This window comes from Rhinichthys klamathensis, unplaced genomic scaffold (assembly GCF_029890125.1).
Source record: "Rhinichthys klamathensis goyatoka isolate OS25496 unplaced genomic scaffold, OSU_Roscu_1.1 h1tg000150l_1, whole genome shotgun sequence".
Lineage (NCBI taxonomy): Eukaryota > Metazoa > Chordata > Actinopteri > Cypriniformes > Leuciscidae > Rhinichthys > Rhinichthys klamathensis.
The window spans coordinates 1,173,398-1,198,552 of record NW_026606685.1 but is presented as its reverse complement, the minus strand read 5'-3'; the positions used below and the strand labels follow the sequence as shown (position 1 = coordinate 1,198,552).

The 25,155-nt window shown below is 42.0% G+C and overlaps 1 protein-coding gene across 5 annotated transcripts in view; it reads left to right on the top strand.

Moving 5' to 3' along the window:
• Window positions 1–4,721: 4,721 nt before the first annotated feature.
• Window positions 4,722–25,155, top strand: part of ptpn13 (protein tyrosine phosphatase non-receptor type 13) — an 87,152-nt gene continuing 66,718 nt past the window's right edge. For all 5 annotated transcript variants that reach the window (XM_056258280.1, XM_056258278.1, XM_056258279.1 and 2 more), the window contains exons 1-2: window positions 4,722–5,084; window positions 24,950–25,069. In XM_056258280.1, the coding sequence (XP_056114255.1) occupies window positions 24,955–25,069 (115 nt within the window). In that variant the 5' untranslated portion in view covers window positions 4,722–5,084; window positions 24,950–24,954. The remainder of the gene's footprint in view (window positions 5,085–24,949; window positions 25,070–25,155) is intronic.

The window sequence follows — 25,155 nt, the reverse complement described above, 5'->3', positions numbered from 1 at the left end:
AAAAAAAACATTCACACTCGGGACCTTCGGTCATAAATGACCGCCCATAGGAAATGAATGGGAAATTCATTTCCAAAAATATGAAAATTCAGAGTTGTTTAGTGCGTACAATCTACAAATCAGCCACGATGCAGAAAAAAAGCACTCAACAGTCAAGGGGTGACTCTCTAAAACATCACGAGTGCAAAACAGACACATACACTCTCACACACACATACTTATACACACAAAAACACACGCACACACAAATGAACGTGTGTCATTGAAAAAGCTAATTTTGGGAAATGTGTGAAATAAAAGCAATTATTCATCAATGTAAGGAGTAAAAAGCACACAGCAATGAAAGCATGAGACTGTAAGCCATCAAGGTTGCAAAATAGACACACACACACTCACACACACACACAAACAGGGAAATATATGACTGGTGAAACTGTAACAGAGAAATGTGAGAATATGTGAAATAAAATACAGTTACAGTTAGTTACAGTTATATGTTATATAATACATATACAAATATTATAAGCAAATACAGTTAGTATGTAAATGTGTAATAGTTAGAGAAATAAAAAAAGTGTTTTAAATATCATCCTAACTATATTTACATATTATGTGTATATTATTTACATATTCAATGAACAGTAACTCTTATTCAAAAGGCAACAGCAATTATGAACAAAAAACTAAAATAACAGCAAAAGTATAATTGTAAAAAAAAAAGAGAAATAAAAAAGTGTTTTAAATATCATCATATTTTCCATTTACTGTTTGATAATTATTATACTTTTGCTGTTATTTTAGTTTTTTGTTCATAATTGCTGTTGCCAATTTTGAATGAGAGTTACTGTTCATTGAATTGTACAAAAAATTATTTTAAACCAACCAAACAAACAAAAAACTTGACAAAAAGTCTTTGAGAATCTCTTATATTAAAATCCACAACCTGAAAAAAAGGGCAAATATGTGCAAAACAACTAGAATTCAGAAGCCTTTCTACAGAGAGCTGTAAATCCGTCTAGTGGTTACAAGTGCGGACTCAGAGGAAGCCCGCGAGTGCTTAGGTTTCCATTTGGGACAGGGCCTATTGCATGATAATTATGCTCACTACTTCCAACAGATGGCTCCAATCTGATTTCAAAAAAATATTTCTATAGGCCTAGTCTCTAATTTAACCTGAAATACAGCATTAAAAAAAATATATATATATATACATTTTCTATTATATTCAATGGGGAAAATGGATCATAATTATTGCATAAATATTCATTATTATCATAAAATTCTCAAAAAACTTGACAAAAATAGTCTTTGAGAATCTCTTATTATATATTAAAATCCACAACCTGAAAAAAATAGGCAAATATGTGCAAAACAACTAGAATTCACAAGCCTTTCTACAGAGAGCTGTCAATCCATCTAGTGGTTACAATATGATATTGCATGATAAATATGCTCACTGCTTCCACCAGATGGCTCCAATCTGCTTTCAAAATTTTTTCTCTATAGGCCTAGTCTCTACTTTAACCTGAAATACAGCATCAATTAAAAAAAAGTATATATATATATAAATAAATGTTATATTGTTTTCAATGGAAAAAAATTATCATAATTATTGCATAAATATTAATTATTATCATAGAATTCTCTCAAAACACCAAAGAAAAAATATTATTGAACAAAAATACATTTCATTGATTTTACTGGAATTTTTTTTTATTTTATTTTATTTTAGGGGTCCGGTCACTTATGACCGTGAAGGTCCTATGTGACTGGTTGACGAAGAACCCCAGAGGGTTAAACAAGTTAAAATCACACTGACCTGTGGCTTCCATATAAGCACATGACACTTTTAATCCTGGTTCTCATGGCAGACCCTGAAAGGAAACACTTTTTTTTAAATAATGATTAATTACATTTTAACACACTGTTGCACTCTGTATTGCATTTCAATGCACTTCCTGTCTCATGTTCCTCATCTAAATCTTCATATCCTGCTCCTCAGGGCCCTCCTGTTCAGTCTAACCACCACCTCCTTTTTGCTTCACTTTTTGGAGGTGGGCAATCCAGGTCCGAAAACAAAAATCCAGCGGTCTGTTTTAAAATAGCACTCATTCTGCCTCTCTCCGGATTCTGTTTTGGAGGAAGAAATGTCAAATACGTAGCACAGTACCTCGGAGTGACATTTGGTTCATCTGAACCCTGCTATTTGTGGCTTGAAACTCAGTTTTCCCCCTGTTAGTCATGAACAGTGCTAACTCACTGCACACACACCCTTTCTTTCCTACCTCAGCCATTATACCGTTATACCCTTAAATGTTTAAAAAGACATTTTCAAGACACCGTTTAAGATGTTTTAATGAAAGCATTAAAGTAAAATAAATCTTTCTGATCAAAACAATATGTATGCAACAAGCTTTAATCTCTTGCAGGGTTCACATGCAGACATGTATGCTGATCCCTGCGGCCCCAGGTAAAGTAGGAAGCTCTGCTCAAGTTTAAAGAAAGACTTCCAGGGTCAATAATGGCACAGGGTGAGGGAAAGGAGGATTGGAGATGAGATGGGATGGGATGGGAGGAGGGGTGGAGGTGGAATTCTGTGGTTGGAGTACTAACCTCTCATTCCTCAGTAGCTCTCAGGCAACACACGGCAAGCATTAGGGTGCATGACTGACCCCAGAACAGAATTTCAAGCACTACAAAACACTGTGAGGTGTAACAGCATGAACTCTAAAAGGGAGTTCACCCAAATAATGAAAATACTGTCATCATTTACTCACCCTGAAGTTGTTCCAAACCTGGATGACTTTCTTTCTTCTGCTGAACACAAACAGTTGCTGGTCCCCATTTTCTTCCATATTTCTTTTCCATAATATGGAAGTCAATGGGTGCCTTCAACTTTTTGGTTACTGACATTCTTCAAAATATCTTCTTTTGTGTTCAGTAGATCAAAGAAATTCATACAGGTTTGGAACAACTTCAGGGTGAGTAAATGATGAGATGATTTTCATTTTTTGGGGGATGGGAAAGGGTGAACTGTCCCTTTAAAACACAGCAATATTTCTTCTTTATCCTAATGGGAGGTCGATGCTAACGTTTAAGGATTTAAAGGGATAGTTCACCCAAAAATGAAAATTCTGTCATCATTTACTCAACCTCAAGTTGTTCCAAACCTGTTTATTCCATTATTCTGCTGAACACAAAAGATGATATTTTGAAGAAAGTCGGTAAGTATAGACAGTTGATGGACCCTATTGACTTCCACAGTATAAAAAAAAAAAAAGGAAGTCAATGGGGTCCATCAACTGTTTGGTTACCTATATTCTTCCAAATATGATGTTTTATAAACAAAGTTCGGGAGGAGCACGTTCAAACAATCATTGCAATCAACTTGTCATCAAACAATTATCACGTCTATCCCATCAGCACGAGAGGAAGCATATATATATTCACTCTGTGACTCACCTAACATTCCTGGACAGTTTCAGCATCCCTCCACCACCCCGACTCCTCACTCTTGGCTATTATTCTTTCACAGCCAGGAATACGGGGGGAGTACTCTGGGTTCGGGCCGAATACCTAACCCGGAGCCCTCTCCTCGGACAGCACGCCAAATACGTATTTATTCTATCTGACTTATTTGTAAGTGCGAACTCGTGAAATCTTCTTTTGTGTTCAGAAGAAGAATGAATTCAAAAACAGGTTTAGAACAACTTGAGGTTGAGTAAATGATGACAGAATTTAAATTTTTGGGTGAGCTTCCCCTACTTTGATTCTTCACAATATTTTGCAACTGAAAAAAACAAACAAACAAAAAAAAAAACATTCAAAATCACATCTAAAAATTAATAAATATAATTTATTTTTATTTTCATATCACCTCTATGCATTATTGGTTAAATATTTTGAAGGTTTTTTAAACAAATTAAATTATACATAAAGTAATATTATTAAATAATCCTGCAATTTTAGATTTTCCCCACTTATGATGATTTTGGATAATTTAGTATTTGTGGATGATTGTCTTTGATGTTCTAGGCTATTCATACAAAAACATGTTTTACACATATAAGTGGGTTATTTAAATATTCTGATATTATATTGAAATATACATTTGACAAACGGGTTTAGTTAATCCCAAACAACAAAGCAATTTCAGAAAATAAACTAAAGTTGTGCCATTGTGTCAAGTTGTGTCTCACATTCTGAAAAAGTTAAATGAGGTTGAATTGAGCATTTATTTTAAATTAAATCACATTTGTTGTAGTTAAATGTCTTTGTTGCAACAGGTAGCATTGGGCCTTATTGTTTAATATGCAAATATGTAGGTTTTAATGAGATTGCGTCACACTTAAAGGGATAGTTCACCCAAAAATGAAAAATTTGGCATCATTTAACGTAACTCACCCTGAGGGCGAGTAAATGATGACACAATTTTTATTTGGGGCGAACTATCCAAGAAGGGGAAGAAAACCCTACACGAAAACCTGCTCATTTCTTCAGATGTTTTGTTTTGGGTGCGTTACATATCTGGATGCGTGGCCACCGTGGACTGCGCCTCACTCTAACAACTTTTCGTGGTATTTTCCTCCCAGTCGAGGAGAGTTTCTATAGAGACGCCTCATGTTGCTGGTGTGACGGCTCCTGCTCCGGTGGAAAGCAACCAATGAGAGGCAGGAGTGCGGTGTCTGGTTACTCCCTCTCTCCCGCGAGCAGGAGGGCTCACAGAAGCTAGAGAGAGATCTGAACCTCTCGGGCTGGAAGGGTGACTCGGCTTCCCAGAGGAACCAAAAACGCGCTGCCTGTTTTCAGCCGCCTAAAAGATCCGCTCTGTTTACTCGCAGTCTGCAACATTTTACGCATTATCCTTTAAGGACAATTCAAGGAGTGCTGGTTACTTTTTTTTTTTAAACGGAGATCATGGACCTTACGGTCGAAGTAGATCTTATGAAGTAAAACCTGTTGCCAGTTCGACTCGGGCTGGTTTTCCATTTCAGGTTTGCTGGTGGATGTGATGCTGGACTCTTGTTTGCGCACTGGCTGGTAGTTGGAGCGAAGTTTGAAGTTGTAGGCCACTTATTTGCGAGGTAAGTTTTTGTTTTTACATCAATACTTTGTTTAGTTTGATGCTACTGCTTGCAAGGTTTACCAGCTTTTATATTGGTCTATAAACCGCGCAAGTAGCTTTGCACACCATGAGGCACCAGGCTTTGGATTAGGAAAGGTTTATGTGTGTAGTCGAGCAAAAATGCGACTTTTATTCGAACTTTATTCGAGTTTCATTATCACAGTCTACAGCAAGTTCCAAGAAGGCGTTGTGTATGTAAAAATATGAGCTCTGCAAATACAAACTGTGCCCAATGTTGCAGTGTTGGATGGTGGAGCGAGTTGGAAGTAACCGCAGGTGTTTTCCTGATGGTCATTGGTCTACCATTGGTCCACTTTAGGGTCTCTTTGGATAAGTTTGTGCCTTTAACATGTAGTTTCAGTCAGTAATATTGTAATGAAAGACTTTTTATCTTTATTTGGTATTATTATTGTAGGCATGTCATTGTTTTGGCTCGTTTTTTTGTAGCCTGGCCTCCAAATCACAACACTGCAAGTCTAATAATATCACGGATATAGTCATTGATGCCTAATATGACCCGGTTAAATGGGTAATTGTATAAAAGTTAGATTTTTTTAAACGTGATACTACTACAGAAGATTCAAATTAACAGTATAGTGCCATTGTATTTCTTGCTAGAAAAACATACTAATTTGACGACAATAGGCTACATGAAATATGGCAATCTTTCATACATTAACGAAAGAGAGTTTTAATATTGTATTCTAGTGGTGCTCTCAATAAGTAATTCCATGGATTATTACCTGACCTAAAAATCCGCATCTCTATAAAATAATTTGTATAAAATCCTGTGATCATAAATGACCTAAAAGTAATGTAAAAAAAAAAGTGCGGGAAAGCTGTATTTAGTTCAATACTGTTATCATCCCAGAAAATTACCATACTATGGTACCTCCACAGTACATTTTGCAAAAGTTAGAAGGTTGTACTCTGCTTTTTATATCCTGATGATGACCATCATCATGAGTTTGAGGAACCTTTCATCCCCATGCACTTCAGCTCTCTAAAGCTGTCATTTGAGAGCTGGAACTTGTCATTTTTAGTCTGTTTATATCCCATGATGCCACCCCTGAACTAATGGCAGGCGGAACTGTCTCTTTCCAGTGTAAACATGAGGAGTTCTTATGAAATTATGCTGTGTGGTTTGCAGTTCACAGAATTATCAGTGAAAGAGAAGGTTCTTGCACAGAGGAATGTTCCTGACACTGAGGCTGTCTGATTCATCCAGCCATAGTTATAGGGGCCAATACAAGTTCTTGTTTTCTTTTGTGCGGTGGTCCCAAGGTTTGTTTTATCCTCTGCGCTGAGCTCAATGGATCTTTTGTTTCATGTCTCTATTGCAGTTCATACAGTCCGGGCACTGCTTACATCTGGGTTGTGCGAAATCTGGCTCGGTAATCTCGCCTAGCCAAACGTCTCAAAGTTCATTTGTGCTGGACAGAAGATGGTTTAGACTTAAAGTCACCATGACATCAAAATTGCCAGTTCTTTTTTTTTTTTTTTTTTTTATGGAATATTGCCGCCTTTATTATAAAGGATGTCAATGCACATTTAAAAAATAAATAAATTCATATACCCTCGTAACTTTTATAATTGAAATAACTTCCCCTCCCTCTTGCTCATCTCTTCTCTTGTTTACTGGCTTACTTGAGTGCTAGACAACCTGTCACTCACATGAGTTCACCGCAATAGCACATCACAACCATGATCCAATTATGAACCAATTAATTCCCGCTGGTCAAATCCAAGTCCCGCCCCTCATTTTGTTTGTTTTTTCGAGAAGCCGAAACATTTTGGAGAGAGTTGTTTGCCCCGCCCCCTCCTCCTCAGTCATGAAGCTCATGTGGGTTGCCAGATTGAGAACAGGTACAAGCGGAATTGACAATGGAAGGTGACGAGTTGATTTATTGGTATTTTAGTATGCCTCTGGTTTAAGATGAATGCTGAGGATTTTTAGATCAGGTAGAATCTGTGATCTCTGACCCCGTTTGTTTGTTGGCTTCCATGGCTGCAATACGCTGTTTTCTGCCAACTGGCAACCCGGAGTGTCGAAATATTATTGGGTAAATTGGCAGTGGGCGGGATCACACGTACCAAAACAGACATTCGACACGAAACACACATTTCAAAGTAGAATAACTGGCTATAGAATTTTTTTCATAGAAACAAGAACGTGAACTTAGCGTGTTTCCTAAATAACTGCAAACATATTATGGTATTTTTATGCTTTACTACAGTCCAAAAAATTACATACAGCATCTTTAAGGCCCATTCACACCAAGGATTATAACGAAAAAGATAAAGTTTTAAGAATAGTTCTAAATTGAAAAGAAAAGCAGATTCCACACCACAACTATAACGATAATGAGAAACAATTTTTCCAGATGATGAACGATTAAAACATTTACAGCCAATCAGAATCTATAAAGAGCTTGAGCATTTAAAGCAGCAGACGACAAAACAGCATCACTCGCTTATAATAATCATAATGTTGTCATCTGTTGGTGTCGACGCTAAGTAATCGTTACAGTTATCTTTATAAGTCTAGTTCTTGGTGTAAAAAAAACCCTGTCATTCCTCAATAGGCGCTCATCAAGACGTCCACACTATAACGCCAACAACACTGAGGAACCGACGATATCATTAAAATCACTAAATGATGAACGATAAAAACATTGAGCCAGCCAGAATCCACAGAACTTTAAAGAACTCGAGCATTTAAAGTGGCAGACAACATGCCTGCAGTTTGTGTATAATAAATTGAACAGCATCATTATGCGTTGGTGTGGATGCTAATAGTTATCTAATTATCTTTAACAGTTATCATTCTTGGTGTGAGCTGGCCTTTAGCAAACCAGCTCGTGCAAAAGCACATTTGAACTTTGGCTATTCAGTCCATCAGTTTTAGCCCTGTGTCTCAAATACTTAGGCTAAAATTTGATGGATGTGAAAGTAGGCCGACAGTGAAAGAGGTTTACCTTCATCCAGTGTGTTAGTTCACCTCTGACTGTCTGAATCCAGCTGCTATGTATTTCTGTTTGCTATGAGCCTTTCGCATGGATTATGGCGCTTATTATGTGATGTAACAACAGCCATGTGGATGGTGCATTTGGCAGGTGGGTAAGAAAGGGCGCGAGCACTGGTTTGCTTGCTTGTTAGGTTTGTGTAAATGTTTATTCTGTTTCCTAACATTCGGGTGAACAGGAAGCTTCTGTAGGCGACTTTGATAAAGTGGCCCAACAGTCTTGGTTGGCCTCTGATTTTACAAAAAGAATAACATAAGCATTGTGTCCACACGTTTTTCCGAGATCTTTCTCGCTGGATTGAGAAATGTGTTGAACGGAAGTCTCAGTTTTGATGGCTTCCTGGATCAAGCTGCACCCTCACACCTTTGATGCTAATTCTGCTCTTTCAGCGTGTTATTTTGTTCTGGCCTGTCTCCACTGAGGAAATTCCATCTCTGCTGAACCGCAGTCCAGTGCGCTTTTACACGCCAGACGCTCACAGCTCAGGTTTTTAGTTCGGCCATATTCAGTCATCTATGTGAGGTGTTTTTCTTTAAAATGTGCAGTTGCACTCTCTTTTGCACTCTTTGTGCTTATTCTGGGTAAATGTTTAGGTTTCGGAGTTAGCTTTGATGTGGATTGAAATAAAATGGCTTTTTGGGCACGGAAATAAAGATCTTAGGCCTGGTTTCACAGACAGGGTTTAGATTAAGCCAGGATTAGTCCTTAGTTCAATTAGGACATTTAAGTAGCTTTTATAAACATGCCATAGAAAAAAAACATTACTGTGGTGTTCATCTTGAGACAAAACAATAGCACGGACATAGTATTTTAAGATATGCAAGTCGCTTTCAGTTAAATCAGCTCAAACATGTATTTTAGTCTGGGACTAGACTTAAGCCTTGTCTGTGAAACCGGGGGTAAATGTTTTATATTATGATACACTCCTGTTCAAAAGTTTAGTGTCAATAAGATTTTCATATAGCAAATTGATCAATGATCAGTGAGATAAAAGCTGTTCTTTTGGACTTTCTATTCATCAAAGAATCCTGAAAAAATGCGTGTTGGTTTCCACAAAAATATTAAGCTGCAAAACTGTTTCCATCTTGATAATAATAATAAGAAATGTTTCTTGAGCAGCCAATCAGGATGAATGATTTCTGAAGGATCATGTGATACTGCAGAATGGAGTCATGATGCTGAAATTTCAGCTTTGCATCACATGAATAAATTTAATTTTTAAATATATTAAAATAGAAAACATTTATTTAAAATTGTAATAATATTTCACAAAAGTACAGTTTTTACTGTATTTGATCAAATATATGCAGCCTTGTTAAGGAGAAGAGACTTTACTGACCCCTTAATTTTGAACGGTAGTGTCATTTCTAGTGTTTGATATGATGAGTAACTCATATTACTTTAGCGTTAACACAGGGTGTTCTTGTGCTCTTGCATTGGTTAATTTTCTTTTCAGTGCAGTAAACGAGACATGCAGAGTAAGCTTTAAAATAAAAATGGCCATTCTGTTTTGGGTTCTTTTCTTTTTCCCTGGATGATTCACATATTTTGGGGTTTTCCAGGATGGAAACTTACTGAGAGCTGGTATATTTTATGTTCTACCAGTATATCCAAGTCAAACCGGGCTGTTGCCCCGGGCACAGTGTGTATCCTTTTGGCCTAGGCTCAACACGTGGCGAATATTAGTGTGTTTGACCCCGAGAAGCAGCTACGAGTGGGCAGTTTTATTCTGGAGGCCTCTGGTTTTCTCCAGAGCTCTGCTTTAGAGGCTTGATTGATCACACCATGGGGAGAAGAAAAAAAGAAAAGAAACCTCTCAACCTTACTGATCTGGGATCAGAGCCTCCCTGTGTGAATTACAAGCATTACCATTACCAAATGGATCACAAAACTGACATCGGATCTAGCAAACATTGAATGTAGAAATGGTTTTGGCATTAAAGTACATTGGGAGTTGAGGAAATTAGGGCTGCACAATATATCGTTTCAGCATCGACATCGTACCGTTTATGGATCAGGACCCACTGTTCGGAATGCATGCGATTTTTAGTTTAACCATCACAGAGTGAAATTTATCATTTGCATGCGTTTTTAAGTCAGTTTTAACACTCAAGTGTGTTTAGAAGTGAAAGAATAAGCATTTCGGAAATCTCGCACACGCACACTGTTTCAGAAACAACGCAACACAAAGAATACAGTTCTGAATTATTTCAAAATTGAAGTCTCAACGAGTATCCTCGTAAACACATTTTCTTACGTCTTCAGTGAATGTAAACAACCGAGAAAGAAAATTGATCCTGTATCTGTATATTGGATCCGTCATTTGGCACTATTTGCATTATAAGTCACAGTACATTTTAAATGATGACTTGTATTGTGGAATTCTGATTCTGGAAAATAAGGTATTTGTATCTTTCACTTCTTTCATTTATTATTAACAATTTTTTAAAGACTTTTTTACTTCATAAATTAAACATTTTGGGTCTCATTCATGAAACACGAGCAGAACGAATTTTTGTGTAAATCGTGTGTAAAGTGGTTCTGGCGTAAATTTTCGGATTCATTAAAATGTTCGTATTTTCCAAATGTTAGTTGGTACATAAGAAATCTACACCTGCTCCCAGCCACGCGTAAATATTGCGCTTAACACCCGAACGTTTTGCTCATTAATAAGACTGCATTTTAATTCACCTTAATCGGGTACATATTTGCACAGCATTTTGAAAAAATATTATATATAGTAATTACATACGGTTTTTCTTATTATGAGAGCCAGTAATAGCATCTGCGATGGTGGTCCTTCTCCAGTTTGAATACTATTTTTCCGAAGTGAACTAATTCGTTTTTCGCTCTCAAGCTTAATGTCGAACCATTTTCTTCTCACTTCTGGGAATGTTCGATTAACAGATGAAACTCCATTAACTGCATCTGTAATATGCTGCCAAGCTTCCTTTTTTTTAGGACCCGATACGCCACTATGTACGCCTAATAAAATGTGGCGTTTTGAATGAACTTCTGATAATAAAACTTCAATTTCTGCATCTGAGATTTTTTTTTTTTTCATTCGCATTCATGACATAATATGATGCCCATATATAATTGTCAGTCGCATTTAATGGGCGGGATTTATGGTAATTGAGAATGAACGTGCACGCGCATCCCATTTACGACTGATTGGAATTCATTAACACACACACACATTTCACTATCACATCTGACGTTTACGAAGTATTTGTGAATCAGGAGAAGAGTTTTCGGGAAGGTCTCTTTACGCGCAAATCTCTCGCATATTTACTCGTATATTTACGAATGTTTCATGAATGAGACCCATTGAGTCTAATTGGCTGCATAGACTATATTGTCCAGCCCTGGTGGAGCTTGTGGAGGAAAGAAGAGGAGAAAAGGAGGAGTTGATTGGCATAGTTCTGTTCCCCATAGAAACCTTGTTTTTTTTACTAGAAATGGAAAGAAATGATAGGCTTCCTTAGAATTGAACAATCATGATGAACTTCCACAAGCAAAGTAGTGGAATAGGAAAAGAGATGAAGATCAGGGGCGGGGTTAATCTTTCAGCCAAGTAGTGACTCATCCAGGGTAAAAGGGAGTTCTTCTGCCTCTGGCATGTAAAAGTGTGTTTTATTTTATGCTACAGAAAATATGCACTGATTCATCATGGTGCAGTAATCTGGTCCTTCCAGTCGCCTGTGTTACTTCCCCATGAACTGCAGACAGAAGCCTACTGTTCTGAGCTGGCTTTAGCGAAGCGTGTTGTCAGGGATTATTGTGCAATAGTCATTGTGTGTGTATACACACACACACAATGCACTTTTTTTATTTTGTCCCATGCCAGTTTGCACACTAACAACAAAATGAACATTAGCCTATATATTAATTAGATTTGGATTACATTACTCTCCTAATTGCTAATTGTGTGATAATATGGTTAGTTGCTTTTTATTACTCCTTTTTGACATTGTTTTTTGTCCATGACCTTATCAGAACAGACCTGCGACCCATTTTTAGGTCATGGCCCACAAGTTGAGAACTACTATTTTGAAGCTGAAATGTTTTGGTCTATGACCTTACAGGGCTCGAATTTCGGCGCGGGTATTGCGCATAATTCTAATAATTCCCGCAGGTCTCCCATTTATAATGCGGGAAATTCCCGCAAACGTAATCCACACAGATTATAAAATCAAATAATTATTTTAACAACTCTCTGCCTGACGCAATTTCACAAACAGCGTGAGTGTTCAGCGGTGCCGCGTCTTCTATCTCTTCTCTCAAAATGTGTTGTGCAAGGCAAGCATCAAGCGCTGTGGCGATAATACACACTCACGTTTAGGAGTCGGGACATGACGGAATATTCACTTGCACAATCGGGCCAGCAGTGCATCGTGACTGAAGTTTACCATTTGCACGTCTTTTTAAGTCTTACCAGTTTAAACATTCAAGCGATTTTAAACTAATTAGTGCTCGCGCGCTCTCTGAGAGATTATTTTTTATGCGCACATTCATAGAAGATCAGCCTCAAAAACAGCTAGCCAGTAACAAAAGTTATTTTTCGCGGATTATATTGCGGTCTTCGTGAGTATACTCTGAACATAGGATAAGCATAAAACGCATGCCAGTATAAAGAACACAGTATCCGTGCACTAGCTCTTAAAGTGACGGCAGCCATATGTGTGTCATTAATTTTGTCGTCAAAACAACAAAATATAGCTTTAAGTTAAAGGAATCAGAATTAATAGCCTATGTATTTAATTTATTCAGGACTAAAATACTACCCAGTGTTATTTTCCATTTGATTACTTTATTCAGTTTCTGTATATGAATACTAGTGTTAGACCTATTCAAAACTTTTGTCTTTATTTGTCTTTATTTGTATCTTTATTCTATTGTATTTTTTTGTGCTACTTTTTTCAATTTAAATCAAGCTTCCTTGTGTTGTGTAAATTTACAACCCCATTGTAAAAATGCAATGAGCATAAACATTTAGGCAAGATAAATGTAATAAAAATTTTTTTGGTAAAAATGCCCCCCCCCCCAAACAAACAAAATCCCCCCCATGAGAATCATCTAAGGTCCCCCCCCCCCCATTTTCCAAAACGAAATTCAGGCCCTGGACCTTATCAGAACAGACTTGCGACCCATTTTTAGGTCATGGCCCACCAATTGAGAACTACTATTTTGAAGCTGAAATGAGAAGAACCTTATTGGAGGAAGCATAGTTGCTTCCTGTTTTATGTCATACAAGCTTTTTAGGTCTCAATGACCTGTATTTGGAAAATCTATGAGGTATTCTTGGCTCTCAAGTTTTCCTTATTTTTAACAGAGATCGAGTAAGAGAGAGAGAGAGAGAGAGAGAGAGAGAGAGAGAGGTAAGGGGATCCAGCAAAGGATTGTGGGAGTTTGGAGTGTTTTTTGCTTTCTTTGGTCAAAAGCATCTCCAAGAAAGATTTTCGGCTCAGCTTACTGGCATCGGGCTGTTTTTAGAATTACAGATGATTTAACCGGGTCCAACCACAGATTAATGTTATGAGAAAATTAAACATCCTCTCTATTGGGCTTTGGTGTTCTGTTGGAAACTGTTAGCCCATGCTTAAAGAAAAAGATTGCTTCTAGAGTTTTATTCTTGAATCTGCATACTGCCAAGTTCTGCAACTAAATGGAAAATACTGAAATGATGACTCCTGTGTCGGGCATTTATGGGAAAACAGAGAGCTTGTATCATCTGGAAGATGACTTAAAACAAGCACTGTTCTCCTATCTCATTAACCCTCTGTCTCTACACTGAATACAATTAGTGTAGGATTTACTTTGAAACCGTTTTCATTCAGAAATTTCTAGTAAATTTCACAAATGATTTTAATGAAATGGCAAGTACCATTGAATTAAACATGGAATTTTTAAGGTGAAGTAGAAAGACTGAAATAATATTTTCTTGTGGAAAAAAGTTCTCCACATTTTTTTTTTTTTTTTTTTTTTTTTACAGAGTCCAGGAAAGTTTCTTTTTGGGTAAAGGGGTTTCACCCGCATGAGGATCGTGATGAGATATCACGTTTCAAAGATGAATCCCTTTAAAATCCTCATTACTGTGATCAGGAAAACCCTGACCACGCTCATCGTTTGTGTTTCCCCAGCTCGCTCGGCACTGGGGGAATAATCTTGGCCTGAATCTACTATCCATTGCAGCTCTTCTTTCAGTACTGACTAGTTTTAGGGCTTAGTTTCATGTCTCAGCTCATTGCTGCTGACTCTTGAATCTCCATAATTTAAAAGATCCTACTTGACCATTATGGAAAATAAGCAGCAAAACTGGCTCATTAAGAAATTCACAGCTTTAAACAACTTATATATAACTGCCCACATTTACATCGCAAATCACAACCAGTGTTCAGTAAAATGGTGGGATACTTAACTGAAAATAAACCTATCAAAACATTTCCATTAATTGAAATAAAATAAATGTTAACTGAAATAAAATAAAATATACAAAAACAAATGTAACTTTGACAACATGAAATAAAAATTGAGTAATATTGCAGCCTTTGTTATAAATGATTTGTCCGTGCACAATCGGCACATCATTATTTTTATTTTTTAATCATGTGCCCTCTTAATCTTTAATCAAAATAACTTCCCCTCCTTCTTGCAGCAACATCTCTTCTCTGATGACGTGTTTACTGGCGTGAGGGCGGGGCAACTTGTCACTCACATTAGATTGACCAATAGCAAACCACAACCATCCAATCAATTCCCCATGAACAAAATCAAGTCCCGCCCGGCCCTACATTTGTTCTTGTTTGAGAAGCCACTTCAATCAGATGTACGTCACAATAGGGAAGGAAATACTATCACAACTTCCGTTTCATGCTGACTTTAAACTTGTTTTGTTTCAGCCAGTTGCCAATAAGTTTCTCATTTTCATTTAGTTTAACATGTACAAAATAACTAAACGACAGTAAAACTGAAATAAAATGTATAAAAACGAAATGACTAAATCTTTTAACTAAAATTAAACAGAAAATAGAAAAATAAAAACATACCAAATATTAATAAAAGCTTAATAAAATGTTTTTTTTTTAAATGTTATGCTTTTTATGTAATGTTTGTACTTTTTAAGTTTTTCTCTGCAAGAAACCTTGATCAAAATTATTAATGGACATCAGGGAAATCGTATTTAAAATATGGCCTTTTAAATAGGGATTTGAGAAAGCTTAATATTACAGAAGTCGTTTGAAGCTGTGTTGTTTGTGTGTATTTTTGGTTGTGTAAAATACACTTTTAAAAACAGGCTTTTCTTCCTCCTCTTGAAACATTTTCCCCAGACGTGCTAGATTTCTCCCTGAAGTGATTACATACCGCATAACCCAAATTCCCCTGCAGTCCTGAGCATTTCAGTGCTGCTCGATGTCTTTTAACCTTTTTAGAAATAACGAATCGGTTACCTAACGTAACCTCGGTTCTCTCTAGAAGAGGGAACGAGTATTGCGTAAGCTAGCTTACGCTGCGGGAAAGATTCATCTTTGCTGAGATATTGAAGCCAAAAAATTATTTCATAATTTTGTATCCATACACAACGCAGTTCCTCTGCGGCAGACCTAGAGCGGGCTAGCTAGCAGCTCATTGGTTCGCTCAGAGAGAACTGCTTAAGCCTATGGGAGAGCGGGGCTGAACCCGCTTCCAATGAGAGGCGCCCGCGCGCTCATTGCGTCATGACCCGCCAGAATGGGCGTGGCCATGGTGTATATAAGGCGCTCTCCCAGGCTTATATGTTGATTTATTTCAGCGTGAAGCGAAACGCTAGTAGCGCAAGCACGGCCGGGAACGCAATACTCGTTCCCTCTTCTAGAGAGAACCGAGGTTACGTTAGGTAACCGATTCGTTCTCTTACGAGAGGTTCTCTCGTATTGCGTAAGCTAGCTTACGCTGCGGGAACACCTGGCCAACGCCGTGCGCGCTACGAATCCACTCATGAAAAACCCAGGGATATACCGGGGGAATTTCTTAACGTGGAGTGAATGTACAAAGAGGCCGCAGAGCGGGCTCATGAAGTGTACACATAAGCATGTATGGGGCCAGCAGAGCGGGCACATGAAGTGTATAAGCATTACAGGAGAGCACAAGGGGCGAACCGGTTGTGAGGGACCTCCAGAAATGCAGCTTCTTAGAGAGCTGTTCGTCAGACAGCTAGTAATTTTGCCTGCAAGGCGGGAACTTCCAAGTTATAAAACCTGACAAAAGTGGACGGGGAGGCCCATCCCGCGGCCACACAAATGTCATGAATGGAAATTCCACAGGACCATGCCCACGATGAGGCCATGCCTCTAGTGGAGTGCGCCCTGATGCCCAGAGGGCAGGGCAGGCATTTAGATGCGTAAGCAGAGGCGATAGCGTCCACTATCCATCTAGACAGTGTCTGTTTTGAGGCGGCCAGACCCTTGGTGCGCCCCCCAAACGACACGAAAAGCTGCTCAGCGCGTCTGAACGCGGCAGCGCGCGTAGTGTACAATCTCAGAGCCCGCACCGGACAAAGGAGATTGGCATCGCGCTCACTATCGGATGAAGGCAGAGCCGATAGGGAGATAATCTGAGCCCTGAACGGGGTACCAATCGCCTTCGGGACATAGCCATGCCTAGGTTTGAGAATGACAATCGAATCATTCGGTCCAAACTCAAGACACGCGGCGCTGGATGAGAGCGCGTGAAGATCCCCAACGCGTTTAACTGAGGACAGAGCCGTCAGGAAAACGGTTTTGAGCGAGAGGTATTTCAGATCCACAGACTCGAGCGGTTCGAACGGGGGTGCTTTCATAGCTTCAAGGACTATAGAAAGATCCCAAACCGGAACCGACGGGGGCCGCGGAGGGTTCATCCTCTTAGCTCCCCTGAGGAAGCGGATGACTAACTCGTCTTTGCCCAATGACTGAGCGCGTCGGGGTTCCGCGAACGCCGCGACGGCTGCCACATAAACCTTGAGAGTGGAGGGGGACCTGCCCTTGTCCAGCATCTCTTGAAGGAAAACAAGCAAAGACGGCACCTCGCACGACGGTGGGTCCAGTTGTTTGTCGGTGGACCATTTTGAGAACACAGACCATTTAGACGCATAGAGCCTTCTCGTGGAAGGTGCTCTAGCCTGTATGACAGTGTTTCTTACTCCCTCTGGCAAATCAACGAATAGTCGTTGATCACCCATGCATGCAGCGCCCAGCGCTGTGGATGGGGGTGCCAGATCGTGCCGCGAGCTTGAGAGAGGAGATCTGCTCTGACTGGGATGGGCCACGGGGCTGTCTGTGACAGCTGCGTGAGCTCCGGAACCCAATTCTGACTCTCCCAACGCGGGGCTATGAGGAGCACCGAGTGGCGTGTGTCCCTGATCCTCTGAATTACCTGTGGTAACAGAGCGATCGGAGGGAATGCATAGAGCGGGCGGCGAGGCCATTCCTGGGCTAGCGCGTCCTCGCTCTTCGAGAAATATATTGGGCAGTGAGCGTTCTCTTCTGACGCGAAGAGGTCTACTTCTGCTCTGCCGAATAGTCGCCACAGTAACTGGACCGTCTGTGAGTTCAGGGACCATTCTCCTGTGGAGATGAGGTTCCTGGACAGTATGTCTGGACCGTCGTTCAGATGGCCCGGCACGTGCGTCGCTCTGAGCGAGAGCAGGCGGCTCTGAGACCAAACTAGAATGCGGTGCGTCAGTCGACAGAGATTTCTGGATCTGACACCGCCCTGACGGTTGAGATAGGAGACCACGGCCATATTGTCCGAACGGATCAGGACGTGGTGTCCCTGGATGCGCGGGAGAAAGTGCGAGAGCGCGTTCTCGACCGCCAGCATTTCCAGACAGTTTATATGTAATGGGCTTTCCTGAATCGACCAGTGGCCGAAGGCCGGTGAGCCCTCGCAGACTGCACCCCAACCCGTGTTGGATGCATCTGTCGAGATGACTTTTCGGCAGGAAAAGGTCCCCATCGTGACGCCTAGACGAAACCATTCTGCTACTGTCCATGGCTGCAGCGCCGTGAGACACGTTTGCGTAACCCTGATCAGCTGGCGACCCGTGTTCCACGCGCGGTGGGGTACACGGCTGTTCAACCAGAACTGAAGCGGGCGCATGTGCAGAAGGCCCAGCTGAAGTACAGCGGAGGCTGAGGCCATGTAACCCAGCATCCTCTGAAAAGTTTTCAGAGGCCTGCGGTTGCCCATCTGGAACGAGGCGGCTAGACGCTGAACACTGCGCGCGCGCTGTGTAGACAGGCGAGCCGTCATCGTGACCGAGTCCAAATCTATTCCTAGGAAGGAAATCGATTGACTGGGATGAAGGGAGCTCTTTGTCCAGTTGACAGAGAGGCCCAGCGTTTCCAAATGGTCGAGGAGAACTGCGCGGTGCGACAGAAGCTCCGTCTGTGATTGGGCCAAAATCAGCCAGTCGTCCAGATAATTCAGAATGCGCAGCCCCTGGCTTCGCAGGGGGGCGAGCGCCGTATCCATGCACTTCGTGAATGTACGGGGCGCCAGAGATAAGCCGAACGGGAGAACGGCGTATTGATAAACAAGACCCTCGAAGGCGAAACGTAAGAATGGCCTGTGACGGGGATTTATCTGGATCTGAAAATAGGCGTCTTTCAGGTCTAGAGATATGAACCAGTCCCCTTGGCGCACCTGCGCGAGGAGTTTCCTGGTAGTGAGCATCTTGAACGGTCTCTTCATGAGCGCTTTGTTCAAAGACCTGAGATCTAAGATCGGTCTGAGGCCGCCGTCTTTCTTGGGAACCAGAAAATAACGGCCGTAAAACCCCGACTCGGTCATAGATGGCGGGACTCTCTCTATCGCGCCCTTTTGCAACAGCGTCGCAATTTCTGAGCGGAGCGTGCCGGCGGCCAGCGGGCTGACAGAAGATTCGAGCTGCGCGCGCGCACGAGGCGGGCGGCGGCGAAACTGTAGCAGGTAGCCGTGCTTTATAATGCTTAACACCCACGGGGAAATGCCTGGAATGGCTTCCCACGCTTTGGAGCATGCGGCTAGTGGCCGAATGGCTGTATTGCCCTGATTGCTGCACATAGCGGGCTGGACACAGTGTGTGGGCGCGCTTTGAATGTGTGTGGCAACGGGATTTGCACTCAGAGAGGAGTCTATGGGCCGTGACACAGAGCGAGCAGAGAGGGGACACGTGCACGAGCTCGTGGGCGTGTTTATGTTCTCTGATATTAGAGCGGGCTGTGCCCGTTTCATGTGATGGGGCTCTGATAGAGACACGGGATATGTTATGCTTGTGTGTATGGGTGAACACATGATTGTGGGCACATTTTCTACACAACTGGCAAAATTTCTCTTTTTGAGATTTCTCTGGGTAGCCGTAAAAACGGCTTTTTGTCGCTCGCAAGCGGGCTGGGACACCGGCTTGTTTGTGGCGGTCAACACTACAGCAGTCGGCGAAATAACGGGGACTGGCAGAGGGCGAAGCTTTGACGGCGGTCCGGCCGCGGCGGGAGAGCACCGTCGTTTTCTTGACATTGTTAGGCAGACTTCTGATGATCAGGCTTCAGCGTGATCTTGGGTCGCGGGCCACGGGGGGGCGGCGGTCTGCGGCGGCTGTCAGAGGGAGAGCGAGGGCGAGGGCGGCCGCTCTGACTGCGCTGAGTTGTTTGAGTCTGCGGAGGGGGGCGCTGTGATGGGGCTCTGGCGGAGGGCTCGTGAGAGTGGCCCGCTGAAGAGCTAGCGCGGCGGGGTAGAAACAAGTTCATCGCCTGAGAAGCTTTCTGTACTTCAGAAAAGCGATCGACAATTCCCGTGACGGCAGATCCAAACAGGCCCGTCGGGGAGAGGGGCGCGTTGAGAAACGCGGCGCGCTCAGAATCTCCCATGTCGGCGAGCGTGAGCCATAAGTGTCTCTCAGCAACACAAAGGCTGGCCATGCATTTCCCCAGAGCTTGTGCGGCGGCTTTAGTGGCGCGAAGGGCGAGATCCGTAGCACTTCTCAAATCCGTGACGGCGGGGGGGGGTTTTCTACCGCCTTCGGCCCATTCACGGAGAATATCGCTCTGTAACACTTGGAGGACAGACATAGAGTGAAGCGCAGCGGCGGCCTGACCGGCGGCGGCGTAAGCGCGAGCATGAAAGCTCGAGGTCGCTCTGCAAGCCTTCGAAGGAAGCGTGGGTGAAGAACGCCATCTAGCGGAGGGCGGGCAGAGGTGTGTGGCGACCAAGTCCTCGACGGGCGGCATGGCTGCATAGCCTTTCTCGGCGGCTCCGTCCACCGAGCGCAGCGAGGCGGATACATCGGAGCGATTTCTAGCCGAGAGCGGTGCATTCCAGGATTTTGTCAGCTCTGCGTGAAGTTCAGGCAGGAATGGAGCGGCCCGGGTGCACGCGGGGGTCGAGCGCCGATGAAAAAAGCTACCGTCCATTCGGTTCGGGGCCTGCTCGGGTGGAGGAGACCACTCGAGACCGAGGCGTTCGACGGCCTGTGAGAGGAGGCGCATCAGCTCCTCTTCTATCCCGGCGCGGGTCCCCGTCGACTCTCTCGCGGATCCGAGAGATGACCAGTCTTCACTGTCAGAAGCGAGCAGTGAACAGGAGTCCTTCTCCTCCGCGGCGTCATCGGAAACAACAGAGCGGCCACTCGGCGGCAACTGAATGTCCGGCAGGGGCGGGGAGGGAGAGCGGGAAGCGGGAGGCGGCGGCGGCGGCCCGCATGTTTCCGCTGGGGGCTCCGGCGGCCTTTGAGAGCGGCGTTTCTTTTTACGCGGCGAGAGAATAGGCGGCGCGGGAGCGGTTTTCACTGCCAGAAGTCGTGCCCGCAGGGACGATAACGGCAGGCTTTCACAGAGGTCGCATCCTCCATCAGCGAGGGCGAGTTCTGCATGCTCGAGTCCCAAGCAGAGAGCGCAGATGACATGGCGGTCTCCGTCCTCGAGACGAGCGCGGCAAGAGCCGCAGGAAAAACGAGACATCTTTAAAAAGACGCTCGGCTCTTTTAGAAATAGAGAAAGGATACAATCGTCGGATGGCCTAGCTTGCTGGGCGGCTGAAGGTGGCGAAGACGGCCGGCTTCTTCAGGGTCCTTGAGCTCGCTAGAGGATGCCTTCTTCGACGGCGATGGCTTTTCTCAGGAACAGCAGAAGCGTGCAGCTTGCTGAAGATGAAATGAATCAACATATAAGCCTGGGAGAGCGCCTTATATACACCATGGCCACGCCCATTCTGGCGGGTCATGACGCAATGAGCGCGCGGGCGCCTCTCATTGGAAGCGGGTTCAGCCCCGCTCTCCCATAGGCTTAAGCAGTTCTCTCTGAGCGAACCAATGAGCTGCTAGCTAGCCCGCTCTAGGTCTGCCGCAGAGGAACTGCGTTGTGTATGGATACAAAATTATGAAATAATTTTTTGGCTTCAATATCTCAGCAAAGATGAATCTTTCCCGCAGCGTAAGCTAGCTTACGCAATACGAGAGAACCTCTCGTAAGAGAACTGCCACCATGCATAATGACTGGCAAAGAAAACTTTACATAATGAAATAAATGAAATAAACCCTCTGGTGTGAGAGCTCACATTGGGTGGAAGGTGTAACGTATGCTACAGTATGTTCAGAATGGAATGTTAGTGTATCTCATACTGCATCATGGTGTATATATTGTATCTGCATGCAGTATGTAACGTATTCACACATGACTAAGTTGCACATGTAATTCGGCAGAATCGGAACCCACAATAAGTACAGTTTGATTGCCTTTTACCAGTGATGGACAGTAACAAAGTATTTTTATTTTGGGAAACTTTTACTTTTTCTTCACTGTCACCGATGGCGTGAAAAGTGAGTTACTAATGCCGAATTTTAGGATTTATTATTGTAACTAAAAATCATATTTAGGTAACGACTGTCAGTTGTTTGTGAACTGAATCTGCTGTAAAAGGGAGAGCTGTTTAAGCCCATTGTACAGAATGCTTGAATATTGACACGTCCACATTTGTGTATTACTGTTTGAACAGGGAAGGTTTTAGGTAAAACTAAACAACATTAAAATAACTCCAGTTATTGCCCATACATCTTCCCCGCTGCTGTAGCAGTTTCAAATTATGTAAAACTAGAATGCTTGCATAGTGTTTTTCTTAAAATGTTAACACATACATATTAAGTGTCTGCATAATCTTCCTTATTGACTAGTTCTGGCTACTTGAAAATACATAATAATTCAAAATTTTGTCAGCCTGAGCTGTAGCCTATATAACCTCCATCTGTGTGTCTAGTACATATACAGTAACAGTATACATAGAATTTTTCTGATTTTAATGTTAAAAAATCTGCTACATTCACTTTCATTGTAAGTGCCTCACTGTAGATCAGTCTTTTGTTGTTTAAAGAAAATGAGGGACTAGTGGAATTAAATTGTTGTGGTAATCCACATTATGTGTACTAAATCTGGCATATTTCTTTTTAAAGGGAAGTCAAATGCATTGTATTGTGAAATACTGTATTCCTTGTAAGTCATGCGAGTATTCAGTGCAAACTGCTTTAAAAAAAAATATTTGGTAGTTTACCATTCCAAATATTCACATTTGTATGCATTTGGCTGACACTTTTATCCAAAGTGACATTTATCAGCTATGCATTCCCTTGGAGTTGAACCGGCTATGACCTTGGTGTTGCTCTACTGGGATGAATATCTGCCATATTTTTGACACTGGTTCTCTCCTGTTCTCCTGTGGCTAAACGTACCGGTGGGAATGACCCAGTGCTCCACTGCACCCTGAGAGACGGGGGAAAACATTCCACTCCTTGGCTGTGTTGGAATAACAAAAGCCGAGGAAAACAATCTGCATACGACAGCCCCCCTCACTAAAGGCTAATGAGGCATGCGGGAGGGGTCCTGATCATACTTTCCTCTCCTCATATCCCTCTTTCAGAGAGTTTCACATCCCCAATGGCATTCCTGCATAAATATGCGCTTATCTGTAGAGCTTTCTTTCTCTTAAGAATTAGCCACTCTCGTCGGGGCCTTAAGTATCTTAGATGGAAGGTGATTGCCATGTCTTTTAGTGCATTCTTCATGGGGGTTTGGTCTCAGAAAATGAGATTTAGAGCCTTTTAAAAAGTTAATATAGCCATCGTTGATATATTCATTTTTCTCACTCTCACACACACACACACACACACACACACACACACACACACACACACACACACACACACACACACACACACACACACACACACACACACACACACACACACACACACACACACACACACACACACAACACAACACACCCTTAAACCTGTTTTTATCTTTTATCCAAATTGTAATGAAAGATTACAGATTTTTTTTTACTTTCAGATAACATGAATTGATAAATTGTCCTTATTGAGCCTGATTAATTGCTTGTTTGTGATTGTATTTAATGTTATTGTATGAAAATGGTATATAAATAAATATATTTTATGATAAATTTTTTTTTCTTACAAATATTTGTAATTTTCTCCTAAATGTGGTCTCAGGCTTTATTAATCATTTTTATATTACTACCGTTATCACTTATTTATTAATATGAAAATGAAAAATTCTGAAAAAGTTGATCTCCAAACATGACAGAAGTCACATGTGCTCTGATGTTTCATGCATTGCAGCACGCGTTGCCTAAAAAACTCTGACTCCACAGTTCAATTGAAATGTGACATATAACCATTTAGGTAGCCCCGCGTAATGCCCGCTCAAAAGTAATCCCTTAAACCCTGAGCTTCCTCTGTCTCTCTTGCCTCACAGCATGCTGGGATTTCCAGGGGTTTATGGCTCTTTGTAACTACAGCTGTGGCAGCAGTGCAGAAGTTTAGACATAATGACGAACAATTTCACTGCAAGTGTTAGTGACCCCACCCTGACAATCAGACCTGACAGGACACACACAGGTTTGCTTGTTTTGGTGTGACATTATGGCGATTGATGGACTGTTATTTGGATCAGCTGTGCAGTTTCAGGAGCGTTCTCTCTTTCAGAATCACAGATTTGTCCTCACCTAATTCCTGGTAGGCTGTGTGGTATTCTGTAGAGATGTCACTGTAGCTTCAGCAAACATATGAGTCAGCCTCCTGAGGTCAACACAGCATGACTTCAGGAGAGAGGATGAAAGAACGGCTCTTTCTGGGAAGAACACATGCGCACAATACCTTGTTGATTCTTTTTCTACATCTATTCTGTTCTTAGTGGTGAAGTATATATTTTCCGCACCACTTATGACACCAAATGGAAAAATAATCATGAGTGTTTTACGGCTTCTTCCACCCACCCCTGTATTCCATGGCCATGTGGGCGGGGCAACTAATATATATTCAATTCATTGCCTACTTTTAATGTCATAGCCCATAATCCTTAGGGATAAAATCAAGCTTTGCTCTACATTATTTCCAGATGAATATTGTTACACGCGGAAATATGGTGCATTTTAGAAGGTAAATGTGCAGCTGTTTCTTTAAGCCAGCGTGAAATCAAAATACTCTTTCGTTACTTGCTCCTCCTCTAAATGACTTTGTGTGTTTGCTGACATCAATTGGTTAACAACAACCAAACAGCTTTTTACTGTAGAATTTGTTTTAGGCTACTGTTGTAGGTGATGCAACCTTTCTACAGTTTTGCCAAGTTAGCAATCATAGCAAATACCCGATATATATATATATTTGAAAAAAGAAGGGTTCATCAGAATCCTCATAGATGTGCAGAGAGCACTTGTAAATGTCCTGGATGTGTTATGTACAATGTTGATGGTGATTGGATGAATAACATTGATGTGTTTTGTGGTCCCGTAGGCAGCATGCATGTGTCTCTGGCTGAGGCGCTGCAGGTGAGAGGTGGGCCGTTGCAGGAGGAGGAGGTCTGGGCCGTCCTGAACCAGAGCGCAGAGAGCCTGCATGAACTCCTCCGACGAGGTAAACCACACTGATAACTCCCACATCTCCCGAGGGTACCCAGCCAACTCGAGGCCTTGGGATGGCCGAGACAATCAGAGACCTTG